Genomic DNA, 22,246 nt, shown 5'->3' on the forward strand with positions numbered 1-22,246 from the left:
GATACATATCCTTCAACAGTACAACACTTTTTTTTTTTTGTTTTTTGATTTTCTCAGGTTTGAGATCAGGTCACTATTTTTTTTATCAATAATTCATTATGTGACCTTAATCCCACGGGAGATAAAGGGAGAGGCTGGGAGATGCAGGCACAGAGAAAGACATTGAGCAGGGGGGAAAAGAACAATACAACATATTATCTGTCACGTATCAAATTATCTGTGCTCTCAAAGAATTTATTACTGTATGCCATTTGAGTTTCAAAGCACCCCCACCCTCATCTCCGCTTTTCTCTCCCTCCACCCACCCACTTCACCATTTATCCCTCTACTTCCCTCAATATTCAGAGCCCACAAATTTGCACCACAAAACATCCATCCAACTTAGCAGATAGCTGTGAGTAATTATGGTCATTGTACACTTCTGTGTCCTTTGGAAGTCTGACATCATCAGTGCAGCATATTTCATGCTGAGTGCGATCCTTGTACTCCTTCGCTTTGGATTAAGTCTGTATGACTTTACCAAATAGACTACAATGGGAAACAATTAATTTTTTATGATTTATTCATGAGTTTAGTAGCAAAGTGATGCTTTTCTAAAATAAACTCCCCTTAAGACACAGTTTAACATGCATGAATGTTTAGCAGAGAGCATTGTTCCCATGGTTACCACACATTTGATTCTGTTTTATTGCTTTGCTATTGTAGTTTTATTGTCTGAGTAGTAACCAGCTTCTCCACTCATTTATCCATCTTCAGACAAACAGTGTGGAGCCCTAGTGTAGAGAACATGCTGTTTACACAGACCATTTTCCTCCTCACCTTCCCTTCCCTTCCATCATCATCATCATCATCATCTATAGGCTGCTGTTTACCATTGTGCTGCCACTAGCTTCATTTGGTAAAGGAAGAAACCATGGGTATTTTCAGCTTAGTGTGATTGGCTGCATGCAGCAGTTTACACGCGTGTTTCTGTCATTAGCATTTAATGATCAGGGTTGTCACGCTCTCCTGTCTACTTGTGGTCTTAGGTCTTTAGAAATGTACACAGTATGTAGCCCAGAGAGGAAGAAATAATAACGGCGAGAGACCAAAAGAACAGTGTTTAGAGAAGAGGGAAATTAATAGTTGAGCTTGCACTATTGTAGATTAATAATTCACTGCACAGGGACAAGCCCTTATGTTTGATTTCCCCACTGACCACCCTGTTCTGTCATCAGTCACTACCACTATTGACATCTGCAGGAGTGGGACAGATACAGGATCATTTAGTCAAAGTCTAAATTGCTTGTTTTGAGGCAGTAGCCAGTGTAGGGCCTAATTACCATTTTACATTTGGTAATAATTATACCTTTGTGGTAACTCGGAACCCAGATCCATACATGTTTTAGTTGTGACCAGTTGGGATGAGGCTGTTCTTGACAGGCACCAATTTATAGGCCTAACAGTGCAAATACAATGTAGGTCTGAAAGTGCAATTATGGTCCTATTAATGCCCCAGGATCCAGGGCTGTTAAGTCATTACAAGCGTTGTGTCTTTTTAAAAATGTATACAAACATTCAGTTACAGCTTCTACCAAGATGATTACTCTCATCAAGACTGTAGACTGTGCTGTTAGAGTGATATGGGTTCGAAGTGAAGGACTGGGTCATGTTCATGGCTGCAACTATTATGTTCATTTTCAATGTATTAGTTATTTTTTTCAATTAATCGGCACTAGTGCTGGATATTAAACCTCTGTGGTTTTTTTGGTGTGAAATGTGCTTCTAGCAGTGAGGATCTATAGCTCACAGGTAGTGAAAGCTGGTGTCAAATCAGATTCATTATCCTGTTGGCTTCTTCCTTCATGAGACAGTTGTTTAAAATATTATTATTATTATTATTATTGTAACTTTGGTGTAGTTTTGTAGACATACATTTTTCAAGGTATCAGAAATCATTGTTTTGTATCAGCACCGAAAGTCAGGTATCTTGAACGCACAAACAATACCCAGCCTTTATCGGGACAACTGCTTAGACTACAGAATTGTCAAAAATAATGAGAAATGCCTGTTTAAAGTTAACAGTACTTAGAGTCGTGTCTTCACATCGCCTGTTTTGTCTGATCAGCAGAAGGAGAACAATATTCAGAGATATTCAGTTTACAATGAGATGAAATGGAGAAAAGCAGCACATTCTCACATTTGGGACGTGTCTGTCTGGGAAAAGGTGATGCTGAAGCTGAAAATGTTTTGTTGATGAAGCCAGTTAAATCTTTCAGTGGAAAAGGATTTCTAAAGTTTTATGGACTGCAGGATCAACTCAGTCACAAAGCAGCAGTGAACAGCAGTTCACTCATGTCGCAGAGCACATCAAAACGTTGGTTTGTTGCTTGTGAGCAATCTGTCCACCATATTTTAGGGTAATATCTCACCCGATGTGTAAGTGTGTTAGGTGCCCAACGTGGTTGCATGAGTTAATGCATTTCATTTGTTATTTATTTTCATGTCCAGAGAGCACGAAAGATATCCTACATGAATTGACACAAAAAACAACAACTTTCCCAAGTCAGATCTGTGTGAAAAACTTTCTGGTACATTTTGTGACATTTAGGAAACAAATGTATTCACTTCTACCCTGCGGAGAGGGACCCAACCTACAGTAATCTGGATTATATTTCCTGACATTTTAGTAACTTGTTAAGTTGTCTTGACTGTTTAAAGTGTAGCCTCTGTCTCTGCTTTCACTTACAGTATCTCCCTCTCTCTCTGTTTCTCTGTCTTTATTGCCTATTTACCAACGTATCACCATAGTTACTGTACAATACAGAAAATGTATTGAGCCAATATAACTTGTATCTCTCTAATTATATCACAAACACAATAATTAAGGCTGTGAGCAACAGCCTCAGCAAGAGAAAAAATCTTTTTCCTTGCACTCATCTGGCAGTGTTGTGGTCAGTCTAGAGATGAGTTACCTTCCAGACAGCATGTCTTACTCCAGACTGTGTCCCTGCATTGACCCCTGTTGAAGACTTATAAATCATATTAACTTTCTTTCCTTCTCTGACCCTCTTCACTCCATCTTCTCTGCTTTTATCCCTGTCCTTCTTCCTACTTGGCACCCTCCCTGCTTTTTTTCGCTTTCATTCCTCTCACTATCCTCCCTGTCTCTTTTCCATAACTCCCTCCTCCCTCCATCTTTTTCACCTTCGCTTCTCCCCCTCTCTCCCTGTGTTCCTGCTTTCTCTTTCTTGTCATTTTTTCCAATGACCTAATTCCACCTTTCCCTACTCTCTTCCTTCCTCGACTACCCCCCCCCCTCTTCTACTCCACTTTGCCTCCCAACAGAAATTCCCTGATGAGGGTTTGGCCAACGTAGTGCGAAATGTCTTCGACTTTGACTCATACAACAAAGACGTGAGAGAGGTTCTGATTGAAGCGCTGCACAAGCACGGGATTCCCATTGGAGCCAAGCCCAGTTCTGTCAAACTGGCTAAGGAGTAAGGCATCAGAAGCACAAGACGCTAGGATGACACACACCCACACACACACACACACACACTAAAGGCACTTACAGTACCTGACTAACGCACAGACACAGTGTCACGCAGTTACAGAGACCAGTCAGAAAGGGGTTAGAGCAGGGCAATGGATAATAAATGACATGGGCATTACTTGATGGCCTTCCTCGATATGTTATGAATCTCATTAAAATTAGGACATTGCAAAGCCTCACCAGTGGGCCACCACAGCTAGGCAAAAATTCACCCAGTCTATTTTCACTTCTGATAATAACTGGATAGACCAAAACACAGTAAGTCAGTGATAGAGCGGGCCGAGGGCAGAGAGGACAGGTACCACTGACAGTTCCTGATAATGTTGTACACTCTCAGAAAAAGAAGTGCTTAGTAGAACCCTTTTATGTTATTCAGCAGCCCCGATTGGAGAACCATTTTTCTTGCTGGGTGGAACCCTTTCGCAGGGTTACGACCGTAAATCTATCAGAGGATTCTAGTTAATTGTGTTAAGATATTAACCCCTAAGTCACCATAACCTGCTTTTTCTAACAGTGATCATCAGATATTTTAAATGTATCAGAAGCTGTAGTTTCTTGTGATTTTCAGCATCATCTTACCCGAAATGTGTTGCTGAAAAACAACCCTTTTGGAACCCCTCTTGCTGAGAGTTTCAAACATGATGTCTAACAGGTACGTTAGACATCATGTTCTGATTTTAGAGCGTTTGAAACTTTTAGAAATTAAATCCTGAAATGCTTGAAATCGGCTGATGTTGTCTTTAGCCCTCTGACTAGTTTCAGACTGGATTAAACTTTGAGGCTTCCATGAAGTCTCCTCACTGCTTCCTGAAGTGTTAAATGAATGGCTGTCTAGATCATTCACATTACCTCACCTTTCCTGTTAGGGAAAGATAAGATCATAACATCTACTACATTGTCTCATTATGTACAGCTTTGTCTTTTAAATAAAGGAAAATATTTGTTTCTTCTGTCTCCTGTGGTTTTATTTTGACTTATAACATTCATAAATGTAGTTCCATAAATCTCTCAAGTAAAACTCAGAGCAGGGCAGAAACAAGTATTTTCCTTGAACATTTACGTAACTGATTGTATAGATTATCTGTTCCATTATGTCTTTTGGGATGGCTGTTTTAGTGATTTAAGTCCATCTTGAATTTCTATCCTACAACATCTTGTGTACATAAAAGCAAATATTTTGTCTCTTGATTTCCAATTTTGGACATGGAAAACAAGAAACTGTTTCTCTTATGTATCTCATTGCTTTTCCATTCATAGAAATATTTATGGTTAGAGGACTGTCCATCCTCCAACCCGTTTATCCCTTTGGAATTTCTGTGTTTTGTGGTTGTCTTGCGTCTCTTACCCCACCTGCAGCCAATAAGAGTGTGGCCGCAATCCAGCTATGATTCATGGGAAGACCAGAAAACATCTGGCCAGACACATAGTGAGCAGGGACTCACACACACATAGACCCTTGTCCCACATATATTGGCTTTACCCCTCTCTGGAATTAAAGCCTGTTATTTTGAATGAAATCCTACTCCGAACAGAATACAGATTCCATCTGAAGTCATTTTGTGGTGGTCATGTTGAGCCCCTCAATGAGTTCATTTTATTTTAACTGGGGAGGCAAATGGTGACAGTGAAACCGATAATTTTCCAAAATGGAAATTCAGAAATCAGCGAGATGTGTGTCAAAAACACATGCCATTAATTGGCATAGTTACTCAGAACTTGATATATTTATATCTCAGGAATTCACAGTTGTTTAGGTCTTACCAGGCACTTGTGAACCTTCAATCTTTAGGTTGCCCCTGCCAGAGGTCAAGATGACAGGGTACTGGACAATAAACCAAGGTGGCAACGCTCGACGCAAACTGCTCTGTCCCACTGAGACGCATCCCATCGACATCAAGGTAAACTCACGAGTGAAACACTCTTTGATAGACAGTCTTGAAAGTTCACTAGCGGCAGATGCAACAGTGTGTTCTCCCACATCTCCCATATGTGGTGAAATAGGGGCAGTACTTACAGAGTCACCCTCACCCCCTCCCCCACTATAGGTTTAAAAGGAGGCTATTAAAAGTGGCTGTGCTCAGGTTTAATCAAAGTCAGTTACAATCGCTTCTGATGGCAGATAAAAAGTATGAAAACATTTCTAGAAACTATTGTTTTGCTAAAATACACGGTGTCTTTGTTAGGCGGTCAAGCTCTGCCGGAAGCTGTGTATTTGCAGTATTGTTGCAAAACTGACTGCTTGGAATATACCGATGATAGGGATGCACCACTGAGAAGTGCATTATGCTACAGGAGTGGTTTGAGAAATTTCTATGGAAATCATGAGAACTTTTCACCTTTGAGATCCATTGTAAGCGACATGAGTTTAAACTGGCCACAGCAGCTGTTCTGTACGAAGGAGCAATCAGTCAGCAATCTCTCAATCTCAGAAGGGGATGACAGTCGAGATATTTTTTTGAGTATCATCTTAAAACCTTTTTTGGAGTTTCATGTGTAGTGTCAGCTTGGCATGACGGCCTTTTCTGCACATTCAGTAGTACATTTTTTTTTTAAATAAACAAGCAGCCCTGCGATCTGAATCCGGCCACTGTAAAGCAGTTGCACAGAATTTCAACTCTAAACAGCAGTGATGTTTTCATATTTTGCGAGTGTGTGTGTGCGCTCAGCTGTAACAGTGTGTCTTGTGTTTCCAGGGCCCTGTGTTTTTGCGTGTGCAAAGTTACCCATGCAACCGGCAAGAAAGCAGGGCTCTGAGTTTCAGTGAAGAGAAAGCCCACTGGCAGATTCCCATGAATGAAGTCAACATCATCTGTGATGTCACCACCAAAGATGGTATACACACACGCACACACACTCACAAACACTATCAACACTGTCATACCATACCTTCTCTGGTCTCTGGTCTCCGGTTTTGTGTTAATTTAGGGGTATATTAGAGGTTCCAGTGGATGAAGTATATAACAAAGGAATGATCTAAGATGTACGGATAAAATAGAGGGGGTTGAATATATTAAAAGGGACATTTCACTCATATTAAGTCTTCTGCCCTCACTATGCGTATAGGTGGCAAGCTTCCAATAAAGGTTGAAGAAACGGGATGCCCTTTGAGTTTTTTTCTGGAAACAATTGTGGAACTGTTGGATATAACGCAACAAATTCAATGATAGTGATCACAGAGTTAGAAGCAAAGTATTTGTAAAAAAAAATTAATACAGTAACAAGAAAACAAATGTAAACACTGTCAATTTTCTTATATTGTCTCTCATGCCAGGAAGAAACAAAGTATCACCAGTGAAAGAGCAACATAAACTCCACCAATTTTACACATCACAGTCTGTTTACAGGTCTTGGGGAGCACTACTGCAAATGTTAAAAAAAGTTGTATGAAGCCCTTTGTGGCGTGAAATCGGATACATTTCAAATTAAAGCTTCGGATGGGGCTGAGGACTACAAGTTTAAAAATGAAAACAATCTGAGGGTGTGGAGTTAGAAAGATGGGAGCTTACCGGGCCTCTGTAGCCCGCTGCTCATCTCTGCTGCAGGCTAGAGGCTCGAAGCTACATCAGCTGCTTCTAGCATAACACCTGAATCTCCGACCGAACTGTCGGTGGTTGAGCTGCATTGTGGGTAATGTAGGCACCCGATTTTGACAAAGAAGAAGAATGCATGGAATAAAAAAGAGGGTATCTCTGGTTTTGCTGCATCAATTTTGAATCTTCTTTTTTCAAACCGTCCATCAGAGTCTCCATGTTGCACCAGAATGTCAAACTGAAATCAACTACTGATGGCAGGACATTAATATAATTCACAGCCATTCATATGTGACTTCTATATAATACCCAAAAGATCTACCTGCTGTAATAGCTGGATATAGACAAACATTACAGAATTAATAACAATCTCACATTCCCTCCGTTTTTGTTTTGCAGATGTGCTGTACGTGGCCACGTGTAACCCGGTGTCCCTGTACTCCATGAACGAGGGCGGGGAGACTATTCAGTGCTTAGAGCTTTACGACGTCTTCCCCAGGACCATCAGTGGCGTCTGGCAGCCCTTTGTCACCGTTGCTCCCCTTGGGAGTCCTATGGATGGACAGGTGGTGCTGCACGAGGAGCAGGTTGGCACACACACACACACACAAATACAATCTTGATTGACTACATAATCACACTGATTACATATCATTTGCTTTTTTCTTAATCTCCATGGGAAAACGTTGCTGTCACAGTGAACAGGATGTTGATTATATTAAAGGTACCCTGTGGAATTTTCATTGTAAATAAACTCAGTAGCACAACCCACTGACTTGCTAACACCATGGAGAGCCGAACCTGGCCTCCGTGAATGTTTAAAATTTTTTGCTCGCTTACGTCAGGCTACTTGTAAGTCTTGGCTATGGCATCATCAGACGGGGTGAAGTCAGCTTTGCAGCAGCGGTTAGATTTCCAGACCAGGAGAGGGTGTCTAATAACTCCAGTTTTAACCCCAAAAACATCATTTCCAACTTTTTGTCTGCATTTTTGTCTTTTCTGGGACAATATTTACGCTACTGTGAGAATTCTATACATACAGTGGGTATGAATGTGTTAACGGCTTTAAAATAAATAGCTTTCAGTTAGTATCTACAGCCTAAAAAACATCAATTGTAAAGCTTTTGGTTTGAAACCTGCATTGTTTACATTGGCATGCACTCTTCTTCTTCTACTCCTCCTCTTTTATTGGGGCATTGCTACCTTTTACAGTACATTACTGCCACTAACTGTGACTGCTGTCTGCAGTTGACATAAATGTGTATCATCTCATCCCCATGCATAGGTGTAATGTGAACAAGGACACCATTGCTCCACAGCGCAACTAGTGGTCAAAAACACCACAGGGTACCTTAAGTACCAGTAGACAGTAGAGAGAACTGGAGATAAAACAACTTATCACACAGCAAAGCTACTGAAAAGAAAATATGGTTGCAACTTTATAGCTGAGGTGGATTTGACAGTGGGCATCATTACCTTTTCATGTAGGAGAACACATTAGTACTGTCAATGTCACATTGTGAGTTATGTGGAACACCATACAAGAACAATGTGGAGTGATGTGGAAACTGTAAGTAGTCTCTACACTCACACACTGTCAGTGTTCACAAAGGAATCATAGTCCATTCCCGTTTTTCCTTGTTTACTGACTATTATAGCATGTAACGTGACACTTATGCAACACTGGTATTTAAACATTTTTTTCGGAGGACAACCACAGATTCCTCACAGATTTAAAATAGCCGTGCACAAGTCTGTCAGAGTTTCTTAAAATGGTTGGTGGTTAGTGGTTGTTTGCTGTTGAAGCTCTTTTACCCCGTAAGACCCTGGCCTATGACAGCGTAAGACAAGAACAATGCACGTTAGCTATTTCTCCAAACAGAACACTTGTACAGCTGGTGCATATTAGGCAAGGGGAGGACTTCTAAAAATACCGTTGTGATGGATCATGTTACGTCTGTCTAAAAATGAAGAGGTCCAGACAACATAAAGTTCATTCACAGGTCATTGGCCTTCCAGGGAAATCAGGGAAACCGTCCCGCACACACACACACACACACACACACACACACATACATACATTTGCATACACATACACAAATGCAGGTTCTACTAGGCATTCACACATAAATGCATGCACACACATGCTTGTGAAATAATACACAAACATATTAATGCTACGTTCAAGGGCATGTGAAAACAAACTCAAAGACACAATTACATATATGACAAACTCACACACAAACAACCTGAGTGAAACACCCCGGCCAGTCATCCACATGCAGGGCATACACGTGTGCTCACACGTGTACTCACTCCTTCCAAAGGCAGTATATGTTTAGAATCAGGAAATGGGGTTTGCCTTCTCTGAATAGCTCGACCGGTCCTCAGTACAGTAGTGTGTATGTCAGGAATGGGAGGCCAGAAGGAAACCATTAGTGTGAAGCAGGGCGGCCGGGACCAAGGCCAGCTCCCCTGTGGCTCCTTCTCATAAAACTCAATTGAAGATGAAGCCTAGTGCGTCACAAACAAAAGCCTTTTGCACAGTTCACCCAATACACACTATATATACACACGCACACACACACACACTGATATAAATGTAGGAAGCACACAAATGCAGAAGCAGATACGGACAATATGTCTATCTCAATTGAATTGAAGTGCAGTGTTCACATTAGTCGAAGTCAACAGGACATCAGCACTCAGATCCAGGTGGTTCCACCTGGAGAAGAGCACCCCCCTGCTGGCTGTGGAAGAGCAAAACGTTATTCAAAAATGATTCACTGTGTACAGTGTGCAAGGTCCAAATTAAGGATGGCAGTATAACTGGTATACTTTGCACAGCAGTAGAGATATGCACCAAAGTATGGATTTGGCTATACTTTGTCTTTATGGTATAGAATGTAAATGAACTAACTGCATCAAGAGTGTCAGTGCAACTCACTCATTGAGTTGTAACTGTAGAGATTTATCAGAATCAGAATCAGAAATACTTTATCGATCCCCGTAGGGAAACTCTTTGTTACAGTAGCTCGTCTTTACGTCAGTGCACACAGGAGAAAGTACTAGAAAACGATATGATACACATATGCTGAAGCAAATGCACATTTGCAAAGTAAGAAGATGTGCATGAAGAAGTGGAGACAGCAGCAGCAAGATCAAACAATAAGGAAATGTGCGCAGGCATGAGGAATGTACACAGGTAGCTCTAGCTGAGGTATAAAAGAGAACAAACTATGCAGAAATTGTTGATTGAGTCATTTACTAGTTGTTATGTTATCCATGCTACAATTGTATTTCTAAAGATATGTCCATGTACACTGTTTACAGAGGCAATGGTAAACATGAATCCCCTTAATGTAATACCATGCCACGAACATTTCACCATAACAAAAATCCTGACGTTGTCGTGAGAAAGTGGAGCAAAGAGCACACACAAATACGCTCCCAAAGACTTTAACTTTAACCACGTCTCTCCCCAAAATCACTCTAAACTTAAAACGTTTCTGTCTCAGAGTCTTGTACTGCATTTAAATCACATTTGAAAATATGAGGAAAAAAAAAATACCATGAATGTATAAGGCTAAATTCCAATACTCAAAATATAAAAATTTTAGGTCATACTGTCATGGTCCATATTTGATCAGAGTCAAAAGATCAACCATAAGTTGAAAGAAACGTACGTGAACAGCATAGTTGCAAAAATAATAATAAAGGGAGCGTTCATAATCAAATCTAAGATGAGCATTTATTGCATTAAAGGGACAGTTCATCCCAAAATCAGCGATGTCTCTATCCAGAAATCATGACCGGTTCTTTCTACATGAAACTGCTCACAACAAGGTCTGTGGATTATCTTGAGTAACCGGGTCCTGATTTCTGCTGTTGAGTTTTTCAAATGTAGTTTGACTCTTTGAGCTCCACAAGCCGAGTGCCATGCAGTCCCATTATAATTTTAAAAAATGCAGACATCTCCACGGCCGATATCTCCAAAACTCTGCAACTCACACCAAAACTATCTAGATGGATAAACAGCTCTACAGGTGAGAGCAAAAATATGTATTTTTGATTTTGGGGTGAACTGTCCCTTTAAGTAAATTACATAATTCAATCATTCATTTCCTCCCTCTGTCGATGGAAATGTGTTCTATTTATGCTGGTGAGGATTTTTTTTCCTGGCATGTGATTTGCATTGTTATACTAGTAACATAATAATCAACAATCTGCTTTCTGGAGGTATAATCATATTTTAATGTTATAACATTTTATTCTGAATCCAGTCTTTTCATTCCACTTTCTGTCTGTCAATCAATTTGTCTCTCTGCCAGAGTAACACAGTGCTCCATGTGGACATGGTAACAGGCGCCGTGCGAAGGCTCACGTTGTCTCCGGACAGCGATCAGCCCTCCACCAGAGCCTCGAATTGGTGGAACAGTAAGGAACAACAGGTCAGAAGTTTCAGTGTCTCCAGAGAGGCTTGTGGCTCTCGAATGCTCAGGGATCATCTCCACTATAGACATAGACTAGACACGTTACTTTTTCCCCATGTGTCCAGTTTTACAAAAGGACTAGTCAACGTTTACACTTTACATATTTGTTTTTGGTGATGAATTAGTATGCATGATCCTGATCAGAATGTTAATGTTTTTCAAAGGGTTGGTGCAGATTATATTTCGAGGAGTGAAGAATAATCACAGAACAAATCATTCCAATGCAGTGTTTGAAATTAACGTGTTGTGTGTATTGATTGTTGGTCGCAGGGGGGGCATAAAATGTGTCATGACTTTGCCCACAAAAACTGGCTTCTCTTCTATAAGGAGGATGGGTAAGTTACTCTGATCTAAACTAGATCTTCCACAACACTATTAAACAGCATCAGTCATACGACGGTATTAATCGCTGACCTGTGTGCTTGTGTTTGTGTGTGCAGCAACCAGCTGGAGGTGCTGGATATGCTGGAGGGCAGGGTTCACTCCATCTCCCTTCCCATCAACCTGAAGTCTGTTTTCCTCGTGGCAGAGGACCGCTGGCTACTGCTGGAGAGCAACACCAACAAGTAAGTAAGGGACGGATTTCAAATCTCTCTGAGGATCTTAAAGTTTGAATTCAGTTATAATGCAGCATACTGTATGTGTCACTGAACAGGAAGTTCCTGCTGACCAAGCCCATGCATATGGCAGCTGAAGACTCTGGAGTGTGTCAGCTCCACAGCATCAGTGAGGACTCAGTCAGCTCAGGCCATGGAGCCAGTACAGGTATATATAATGATAAGGACATTTAGGATGGACATCCCATAGCTCTAAACAAAGGTTGACAGGGCTTTTATGTTCTGTCCAGCTGTTCTGTAGCACTTGTTAAAGACACTATGTCAACCCTATTAACAAAACCAAGCAGGCAGACATCCTGAGAAACAGACTGGTGCCCTAGACAGCCAAATGTCTGCCGTGACAAGACCTCTAAGCTTACCTGTCAACTGGCCTTTAGTCAAACCAAAAATATCAAGTGAACCATGCATATTTCAATCAATATTAAACTTTCATACGACTCCACTTCACAGTTAGTGAGGCCAAAATGTGAAGTAATAAGCAATGTCCAACAATCTAGACTGAATTAGTCCACGAAGGTCATAAGTCACTGTAATAAGTCAGTGGATCTAACTGAGGACGGTGCACTGTATTGTAATCTAAAGAAGAAATATATGAGCCCTTAAGAGGGTTTCTGCAGTGAGCTCATTGATATAGTAGACACTGGATCTCTCACATGAAGTACGATGCTACAGACCTCTCCAGAGCTCTTTTCATACAACTGCAATGTCTGGTACGTTAACAAAAATTTCCTTTCCTGTTTCTTTCTCTGTTCCATCATGCTCTGTTCGGCCCCTTCACTCCCACCCTCCCAGCTGAGGTGTCCGTACCCCAGATGCTGTCATGTGAGCAGCTACCCAACGAGAACCTCAGCGCCGCTCTGGACCAGAAGATTGTTTCACCTAACCGTGTACTGACCGACACCGGCTCCTTTGCACGGGTCATTGTGGGCTTCCCAGACCTCATGGTGAGATTATAAAATGTAGTAAAAAATTGTGGGTCAATGTTTGGGACACATAAAGCTTTTGTAGATTTGAACTAATCATTTGACATTACATCTGCACAGGACAACATTTTCCTGTGACATTTTCATGTCAATTTCAGGTGTGTGGTATGACCACTGGTGTAGTAGCTTGAAGATATCTCTCCATCTACAGAGAAGATTAGACAAAATAGGAGACATTTGCACTTCATTAGTATCATATTACATGTTTTTAGTGTTACTGAAGTACTTCAAACTAGTTATTCAAGTTATTTTCCACCATTTTTTCAAGTTTTCTTGTGCAGCTTTAGGGAGCAACACTTGAAGGGTGGCAAAGTTATTTAGTGTTAAACCCTGTTGCCCTGCAGCAATATGGAACATACTTTTTGTTGTGGAGTTTATATGCTCTCACTGTATTTACGTACTGTAGGTTTCCTGCCGTTTTCCATTTTACTCTTTTGTACCAAAGACATGCTAGTCAGGTGGATCAAAGACTCATAACAGGGCATAGATATGAATGTGTGTCTGTGTATCAGTGTTAACCCTGCAAGTGGAGTGGGGCCCATTCAGTATGTCCCTGCTGTCAGTTTAATGTATTCCTGAAAAAAATTCAATGAGTAGAGAACATAAATGAAAGCTTGGTTGAATGAGGTACTCTAGTGTGGATGCTAGAACTGATGAATATTAATATACTCACAACTAGGCCAAACAGCTGTGTGCTTGATATATAAGTAGTGATATTTTCCTCTTGATTTCTTTTCTTGTCCAGTCCCCTAACGAGGTGTACAGCTTTAAGAGGCCTGTTGACCTGTCAGGGATGAAGAGTGCTGAGAGTGGGGCTCACATGTTCCTCAGAGGTGGGCTTCGGTCCAGCACGGCCAAACAGGAGAATTGTGTCAGTCTGCTCTCAGCCAATCAGGTGGTCCGAGCACTTCCACCCAACAAGGTGCCCCTGAAGGAGGTCTACCCCAAAGGTCAGAGTTCATAGCATTCACACAATTCAAACAGAGAATGTATTCAGTGTGTGCAGACTTGTTTTCCTGTTTGTCTCTCAGATGTCACACCTCCAATGACAGCGGCGTACCTGGAGGTGACTGATCTGAACTCCAAAAAAGTCAAATATATTCCTGTTCCAAGGTAAACACAGCACACCTGTTTGTTACTGTGTCTCACTCTGCAATACTTTCACAACAAGAACATCATTTTGCATCTTGTAGCACCAGCTAGTGGTCAGAGCCAGCATTGCACTGAGAAATACTAATGCATTGTCTCTATACTGTATGTTTTACTATTGCGTTTTTAAATTTGCAAAACTATTATTTTATGATTCTTGGTATCATTAAATGCGTATGTATCACCAAAGAATGAAATGTGTATAAATCAACCTTTACTCTTGTAAAACATACAAAAATATCTGCTCCTATTATTTGTAAAAAGGCAGTAGACATTTTGATCATTTATCCTGTCTTGCTGTTACAGTACATGTTCTGTGTAAGTTAGTGCCGTGTCTTTTGTGATTTTGCCTCATTCCATTTTGCATACAAGTTTTTTCCTGCCCATCTAAATCAAAGTGGGCCACATTAGTGTATTTGTTTGACCATTTAAGCCAAGTGGGGGAAAAAGCCCATTTTGATAACAGTGTAAGCATCAAAATTCAGACACATATAATCAAGGTCATCATGTTGAGCTAGGGAAAACCCCGGCATAGCTAACGTTTTTTTGACAGACAACATATTTTTCACATTTGAGGAAAGTTTAAATGTTAAATCGAGTGAAAGTCTTGAAGCCCTTTTGATGACTTCTCTAAGTGACTGCGTTTTCCACTTTCCTGCATATTTGTGATTGGCAGGTCAATGACTGTGTCGCCTTACACCAGCTGGTTGTCCAAGGTGTCAGAGTCTGATGTGCTCATAGCTGCTCTGGGTTCTGGAGGTGTGGTCACAGTGGATATGGGTGGGTACGTCCGGCTCTGGGAGACAGGATTGGACACCCTGCAGCGATCACTGATGGAATGGAGGAATATGATTGGGACGGAGGATGGTAGACCTTTACAGGTAACATCACAACTTTGTTAGAAATGGTCTTAAAAGCGTCTGTGGATACCTCAATGTTGTATCACAAAGATGCAGTTTCTCTCAACACCAATGAGGGGCAGTGCTACTTTAAAAATAACTCTTGTGAACAGAATTTCAACTGGATGTCACTCTGCATACTTGCCTCACTCTGGCGGAATATATTAGCTGCCGAAACACTCCTGATTTTATGCTAACCGGAATGTTTCCAGACCCAAAATGCATGACCCTGTACCCATGGTGGGTGTGTATGAATGGACGGCTTTGTGCTGATGATGCAATAGTTTTGACCCTTGGTATGGGTCAGAACATTCGGACCAGCGTACTGAGAAAGCATTGTTAACGTGCCCACGTACACAACACAGGCAGACAAATTCTTTAGATAGCATAGCCTCCCAGATGTAGGGTGCATTATCTGCGGTTCTGTGGTTTGTGCACAAGGTAGTGAGACAAAGAAGCCAATACAGGGACTAAAATGAGGATATCAAAGAGGAGTAATACAAATTCACAAATTGATTGTTAACTTTCGTGTCTATGAGATAAGCATCTTTTATGTGAAACGCAAGCAGTATGAGCAAGCCTAAAGTTTTTTTTAGGAATGAATGAAGGGAAAGTAAAAAATATTATTTGTGTCAGTCTTCATCATTTTCTACATTTGCTCCTGCAATAAGGCATGACGAGATGTAATCATTGTGTTTTTGGGTACTCATTCTGTGTTGCCTTGACTCCAGAGATATAGATTTTCTTAAGAGTGTGCTGAGGCCCCCGGGCTACTGAGCCAAAATTTAAGCAGACTGCCTTTGACTGAGAATGTATTCATTAACACACACACACACACACTCCCATACACCTGCACACCTTCAATGCACACACGGGACCTCTCTCTAGCCTAGATCCCTCAGTAGCCAAGTCTTCTTCGATGGGGCACCTTGAGTCCACTGTAGCTCAGACTTAGACAGTGCTGTGCTCTGTGTTAGCTCACTGGACACAACAGTAGCACTACTGTATTTAGACATACCTGTGTAAAAGGCTCTCTGCTCAGAGATATGCTACTTTACCAAACTGTTTACACACCTCACCTCCATATGGGCTTACCTGTTTGTATATGGCACATATGCATTACTTGAGAAATACCTTGTTTTTATGACACACTTAAAGAGTGTAACAAGCAGGCTTTTGACCAAAATATGAAATAAAAAAGGAAAGCAGGAAATAAAATAAATCGTCATGCTCACCTCTTAACTTATGTTTGTCAGAGGTGATTAACAGGTTTTATTAGCAAAGATCATGCCTATTGTCCCTGTAGAGAAAAGACATGACAGCTCATTGCCTTCATAATACTCTCGCTCCATGCACACATTTCTGGACAACCACACGTTGGGCTGTGTGTGTGTGTGTGTGTGAGCGAGTGTGTGTGCAGGTGTGCGTGACTGTCTGGTCTTCAGTACTCAATAGTTCCTCTCAGTCTGACATTGTCCCATTACAGCACTGATGACATCATCAATACACACACACAGATGCACAGGACACATCAGTCATTATCTGTCTGCACACACAACACATGGCTTTTGTTTAACTGGTGCTTCTGGTGCCAAGTAGGTGTCTGCAGGTTTCCAGCGTAATATAATCACGTTCATAGCACTTCATTCTTATATATCCAGTCACTCAACCTGACACTTAATTCTACAATATGGCTGTTTTTACACCTGTATGTCAATGTCTGGGTGTTTTTCCATCTACTGCCCTGATTGGCCACCTGCCACCTTTTTGCCCCCCCCCCGCCCTTGCCCGACTGAAGCGAGCTTTTCAGTTACACTCATACGCACATCTACACTTGCTTGCTCCTTCAAAGTTCAAATCGTCTGCAGACTTGTGCCACAATCTGTAAGCTGCAGTAGTTAACATTAACATTAACATTAACCTTGAAATATGTACATTTTGGAACAAGTAACATGTTATGGCAAGACTTGTTACCACATCAAACACTTTATGCCATAATTCAAGAACAAATTACTACATTTTAGTTCGTACACACCTGCACGTACACACAGTACATCTTGGGTTCATAAACTTACACAAATAAAACATTACAACACAGAGCCCAAGAAGTGCCCACCGGCTCAGAGGGTAAGAAGAAAGAGGAAAGGCATGTCCAGAGTGCACTCTCAGCCTGTGGTTATCCTACTTGGGCTATCAACAAAGTTAAAAGAGCCAAAAAACAGGACAAAAGTGTAACAGAACCAAGAAGGAACAGTGTCTCCATTTCTTATGTATCTGGACTGTCTGAAAAACTACAAAGGATCTTTAGACAGCACGATGTTCCTGTCTTCTTTAAACCAGGCAACACTTTAAGACAGAAACTCGTTCACCCTAAGGACAAGTTACCCACACAGAAACAGAGCAATGTAGTTTACTCCATTCAGTGCAGTGAGGAAAACTGCAAAGAACGGTACATAGGCGAGACCAAACAGCCGCTTCACAAAAGACTTTATCAGCACAGACGACACGCTAACTCGGGATTGCAGAGCGCCATGCATTTGCATCTAAAAGCTACAAACCACACATTTGAAGACAGCGAGGTGAAGATTCTAAGTAGAGAGAAGAGTTGGTTTGAACGGGGTGTCAAAGAAGCCATTTTTGTGAAAAAAGAGAACCCCTCTTTGAATAGAAATGGTGGTCTGAGATTTAATCTGCCCAAAGTCTATCACAGTGTATTATCACCTTGGTCACGCCTATCACATGCTAATCAGGTACTTAACAGTGATGAGGGAGGTGCAGCCAGAAAACAATAGGGGACGGCAGATCTGACATACAAGAAAGAATGACACAAAAACATTAATTAAAAACAATAATACAATAAAATACAATGCAATACAATCAACACCAGTGCTTACAGTGTCACTCAGAAAGTTATTATTACTGTATTAACAAGATCAGTCTCTACCTCAGTGCTTCATTGGACAGGGCTTATGTAACTTAGAGTAGCTTAAATTTCCAGTTCCCGTCCAATTTTTTCACAATTGAGTGACTTCCGGATGGGAGCCGAAACGTCTTGATTCTGAAAACAGTGTCCAGATGACTTCGACTGAAACCTTTTCTACGATAGAACACTCCTGGACGAATGAGGGACTACACCGTCTTCATTGGACAATGTCTCACCCTACCATTCACTCAGTTAATAAAGCTTATTCAAACTCTGTACATCAGAAATAAATACAACAATATATCAACATTACTTCACAGCCCTCTCAGCAGATTATAAACAAGTCTGGGTCTGTACATAATAATTCAAATAAATAAGCTACAATACAAAACCCAAAAAATAAAAGGCATGAAATAACTCACACGCTCATACTCTAGACACACTTGCACATGTTCAAACATTCATGCACAGGCATGCATTTATACCAACACACACCAGCATGCACCCAAGTTCACACAGGGGCATGCATTAACTCCCAAAAAAGCACTCAAAAGTGGGCTCATGCACATGTGTGATGTCACCCACCCACCCACACACACACACACACACACACACACACAGATGCCATCACTCCTAAATCACTCTCTTTCTTTAGGCGTCTAAAGGGAGAATCAGAAATTTATGAGGCTATTAATCCTACAAGGCGAGGCGTGGACCGCAGATGAGAGACGGAGAGAGAGACACTGGGTGAAGAAACGAAAGAGAGAGGGAAAAAAACTCATTGAGCGAGGAGGGTGGGGTAGAAACATTGATTCCCACAGTCATAAAAATTACGTTTTCTCCACACTCCCCTTGACTCCATTTCTTTCTTTCTGTTTCTCAGTCTCAGGACTAAGGTGCTATCTTTGGCTTACTGCTCACCACTAGGACCAGTGGTAACAGCAACATAGCAACAATTATATCCTGGGATGTTTTCACACGCTTCAAAACTGTGAAAAACATGGACACAGTGTATGTGACATCAACCATTATTTTCTGAAGGGTTGTTTTAAAGGTCCAGTATGTAACATTTAGGAGGAGCTATTGGCAGAAATGGAATATAATATTTATGAGTATGTTTTCATTAGTGTATAATCACCTGAAAACAAGAATCGCTGTGTTTTCGTTACCTTAAAATAAGCCATTTATATCTACAGAGGGAGCGGCTCCCCTTCCACGGAGGCCGCCATGTTGCACCGCCATGTTTCTACAGTAGCCCAGAACGGACAAACCAAGATAGGGCTCTAGATAGGACTTTTCACATTTTTTGCAAGTTTTGTGGCCACCATAGTTTGTCCTACATGCTTGGAAAGCGAGGGTGAGGCCAGCGGTATTCAAATGGTTGCAATCTGCAAATTCACCACTAGATGCCACTAAATCCTACCCACTGGACCTTTAAGCCTAAAGATGGGTTCACTGCGCACCATAGTCTTGGCATTTGTTTGGAGCAGGAAAATCAGAAGCTACTGTAGGTGATTTTATCAGAAAGAAATGCGAGTTTTCTCCTATCTTTCTCCTATCTGATAGTATTCATGTAGTGAAACTGATGGTCCTGCTGTCAGGATCCCTGATGGGACATCGTAATGTGACTGACACACACACACACACACACACACACACACACACACACACACCATCCTTGAGCTGCATTGCCCAAATGACAACCAGAGTAGGAACCTGAACCGAGTGTGGCAGCTCTAAAAGCTACTCAGAGCCCAAAATGGACACTCATCATTTTTCTGAAACCAAAAGTAGAGCATTAGTCACCCGTTTATTGGCTGTGACTGAGCCAGAGTCCATTACCAGCATGAAGACACATTCACGAGTTATGTTGTCACCAGCAAGAGAGTTTTATCTATATACAGTGTGATGACAAGGGTGGATTACTGAAACAAGCCTGTGTTCAGGAAACTGGAATCCTGATAGCTCATCCTCCTCTCTGATGGACAGATTTCCATGACCCTTGAAATGGGCGTCAGGGCCCAGCAGATGCACAGACACAGGCCTGACGGAAGTGGTGCTGTGTTGGCAGGGGAAAAGAGTGTGTGCGGTGTTTATCAAGTGATGGTAATCACATTCATTAACACTCAGTGAGAATGATATGTATAGCCGTTACAGCTAAGCCTTTGAAGCCACATTCCCTTGCATCATGTGTACACCCTCGTTTCCCAACATGGGACAGGCATGTGTGCAGCAAAGCCCATGTTCTGTCGCTGTTTTTTGCTGTATGCAGTGTATGACTCACACGCTTTCAGGTGTGGAGGCAGAGATGGAAAACAGCAGACACACTTGCTGGATGGTCTATGGATAAATGTTGAGAGGCACAGTTTTTTAATTTATAAATTTAGTGTGAATCTGCTTAAGCAATAAAGTACATTGTGTCCAATTCACGAATCATGACACAGTAGGTCCACTATATGAGCTGGTTCCCACAATGAGTATCATATTGTCCTGGTAATCTGACATGGTTTATATCAGACTGACCCTCCTAATCTGCGCTAAATATAGAGAGCTCTGCTGAAACAGCAGCTTCATGTAGAAGTGAGAACAGAGCCTGAGCTCTGAGCTCCGCTGTGTGTGTCAGTTTGAGGTGTGGACAGTGGGTCAGCAGAGGGAGAGGAGGGGTCCATCTCAGCTGGACTGCTGCGCCTACTAGATAAGGTCCAGTTCAACCGCTCAGACCATGACAAACCAAGCAAAAATCAAAAACAGCAAAGATAATAACTTGCGCGCACAGCCACAATTAACAACAAAACCTCATCCCCCACAGATACCATTCTAATTCCTGCAGTATGTAAGAATGCAGCTGAACCACAGGGGATACACTTAGTCTCCCACTGAACTACCCCTTCCTCTCTATCTCCTTCATGCGTGCCAGACTCTGGCCGGCCACCCTGCCTCAGCGTGAGAGCCGGCATGCTGATTTTGGCACTGATGGTGCCATTGAGATGGACCTAAAAATCCAAAGCCTTAACCTCACTGTGTCTCCACTCCTTCGCTCTCCCGCAGAGAAAGACAGAGCCTATTCTGTCGATCCTGCCGAAACCTCAGACCTTAGAGGTAGAAAGTCCATTCTCTTAACGCTTTGACTGTGTGGTGGGTAGCTGAGTGTTTGGGTGTTTTGATGGCTGATTGACATGCTAATTCAATACATCAGGAACGCAAAGAGGAGGTTTCAAGAGAAGTTGTGTGAGCTTAGAAAAGAAAAAAGTACAATCTGGTATATCTTTTAGTGGCAAAGTGCAATTACTACTACAATTGTGACCCAATGCGTTTTCATTGAATCTTTTCCCAGGGAGTGTTTTAATACTGCAGCTTTTCTGATGAAACTGGATTCCCTGAGTGGTTTGGAATGTTATTCAATAACTAGTCGGCTAAACGCTATGTATATGTACTTATATCTTTTTATGAAATGCATAAATGCTTAGTGTGACAGCTCAACAGCATCTAAAAGGGAAAATACTGACTTCTGACTTATTTAGTATCAAAATGAAAAACTACAGTAACACTCAAGAGTTGTTGTGTGAAATATTGTTCCACTTCATGGGATGATAGAGCAGTGGTCTGTTAGCAATTTACTTTAACATACAGTAGGAACTATAATTAGTTCCTGTGACTGTTCACATACTAAGTCTGTGGATTATCCAGAGTAACCGGGGCATTGTTCCTGGAAAACCAGACTATATACATGGCAAGAAACCACTAGTGATGTGTAGAAAATATGTTTTTTTTTAACTGACCCTTTAAGCCTTATAAGCTAGGGCATCAGTTGTCTGAAGCTCACGTCAGAGGCTAAGAGCACCTGCACAGATGTATGTGAGAGTCTGCACTTATATGTTTGCTGAATGTTTCAAAACTGACCCATATGACATCTTTCGCTCCTCTCCTTTCAGATTACCATCCAAAGGGACAGCGGCCTGGATGTCACTGCCCCAAAACATGGCAAGATCGACCCCAACAACGATCCCCACGTTGGGGGAAACCAGTGGGCAGGAGGCACAGGTAACCAGTGTTCCTTACTGGGTCAGCAATATGCACAAATTCCATCTGTGCACCAAATGCTGATTAAAACCTGTGA

General features: G+C 41.6%; 1 protein-coding gene across 1 annotated transcript in view; it reads left to right on the plus strand.

Moving 5' to 3' along the window:
* vwa8 (von Willebrand factor A domain containing 8) overlaps positions 1–22,246 on the plus strand; it is a 72,400-nt gene that overhangs the window by 34,275 nt on the left and 15,879 nt on the right. Inside the window, exons 26-38 of the mRNA XM_044216782.1 lie at positions 3,328–3,479; positions 5,325–5,433; positions 6,229–6,367; positions 7,465–7,652; positions 11,397–11,516; positions 11,829–11,893; positions 11,999–12,124; positions 12,214–12,323; positions 12,968–13,119; positions 13,904–14,108; positions 14,190–14,271; positions 14,984–15,188; positions 22,062–22,170. Of these exons, the coding sequence (XP_044072717.1) occupies positions 3,328–3,479; positions 5,325–5,433; positions 6,229–6,367; positions 7,465–7,652; positions 11,397–11,516; positions 11,829–11,893; positions 11,999–12,124; positions 12,214–12,323; positions 12,968–13,119; positions 13,904–14,108; positions 14,190–14,271; positions 14,984–15,188; positions 22,062–22,170 (1,762 nt within the window). The remainder of the gene's footprint in view (positions 1–3,327; positions 3,480–5,324; positions 5,434–6,228; positions 6,368–7,464; positions 7,653–11,396; positions 11,517–11,828; positions 11,894–11,998; positions 12,125–12,213; positions 12,324–12,967; positions 13,120–13,903; positions 14,109–14,189; positions 14,272–14,983; positions 15,189–22,061; positions 22,171–22,246) is intronic.

The sequence above is a fragment of the Siniperca chuatsi genome, linkage group LG12 (genome assembly GCF_020085105.1).
Source record: "Siniperca chuatsi isolate FFG_IHB_CAS linkage group LG12, ASM2008510v1, whole genome shotgun sequence".
Taxonomy (NCBI): Eukaryota; Metazoa; Chordata; class Actinopteri; order Centrarchiformes; family Sinipercidae; genus Siniperca; species Siniperca chuatsi.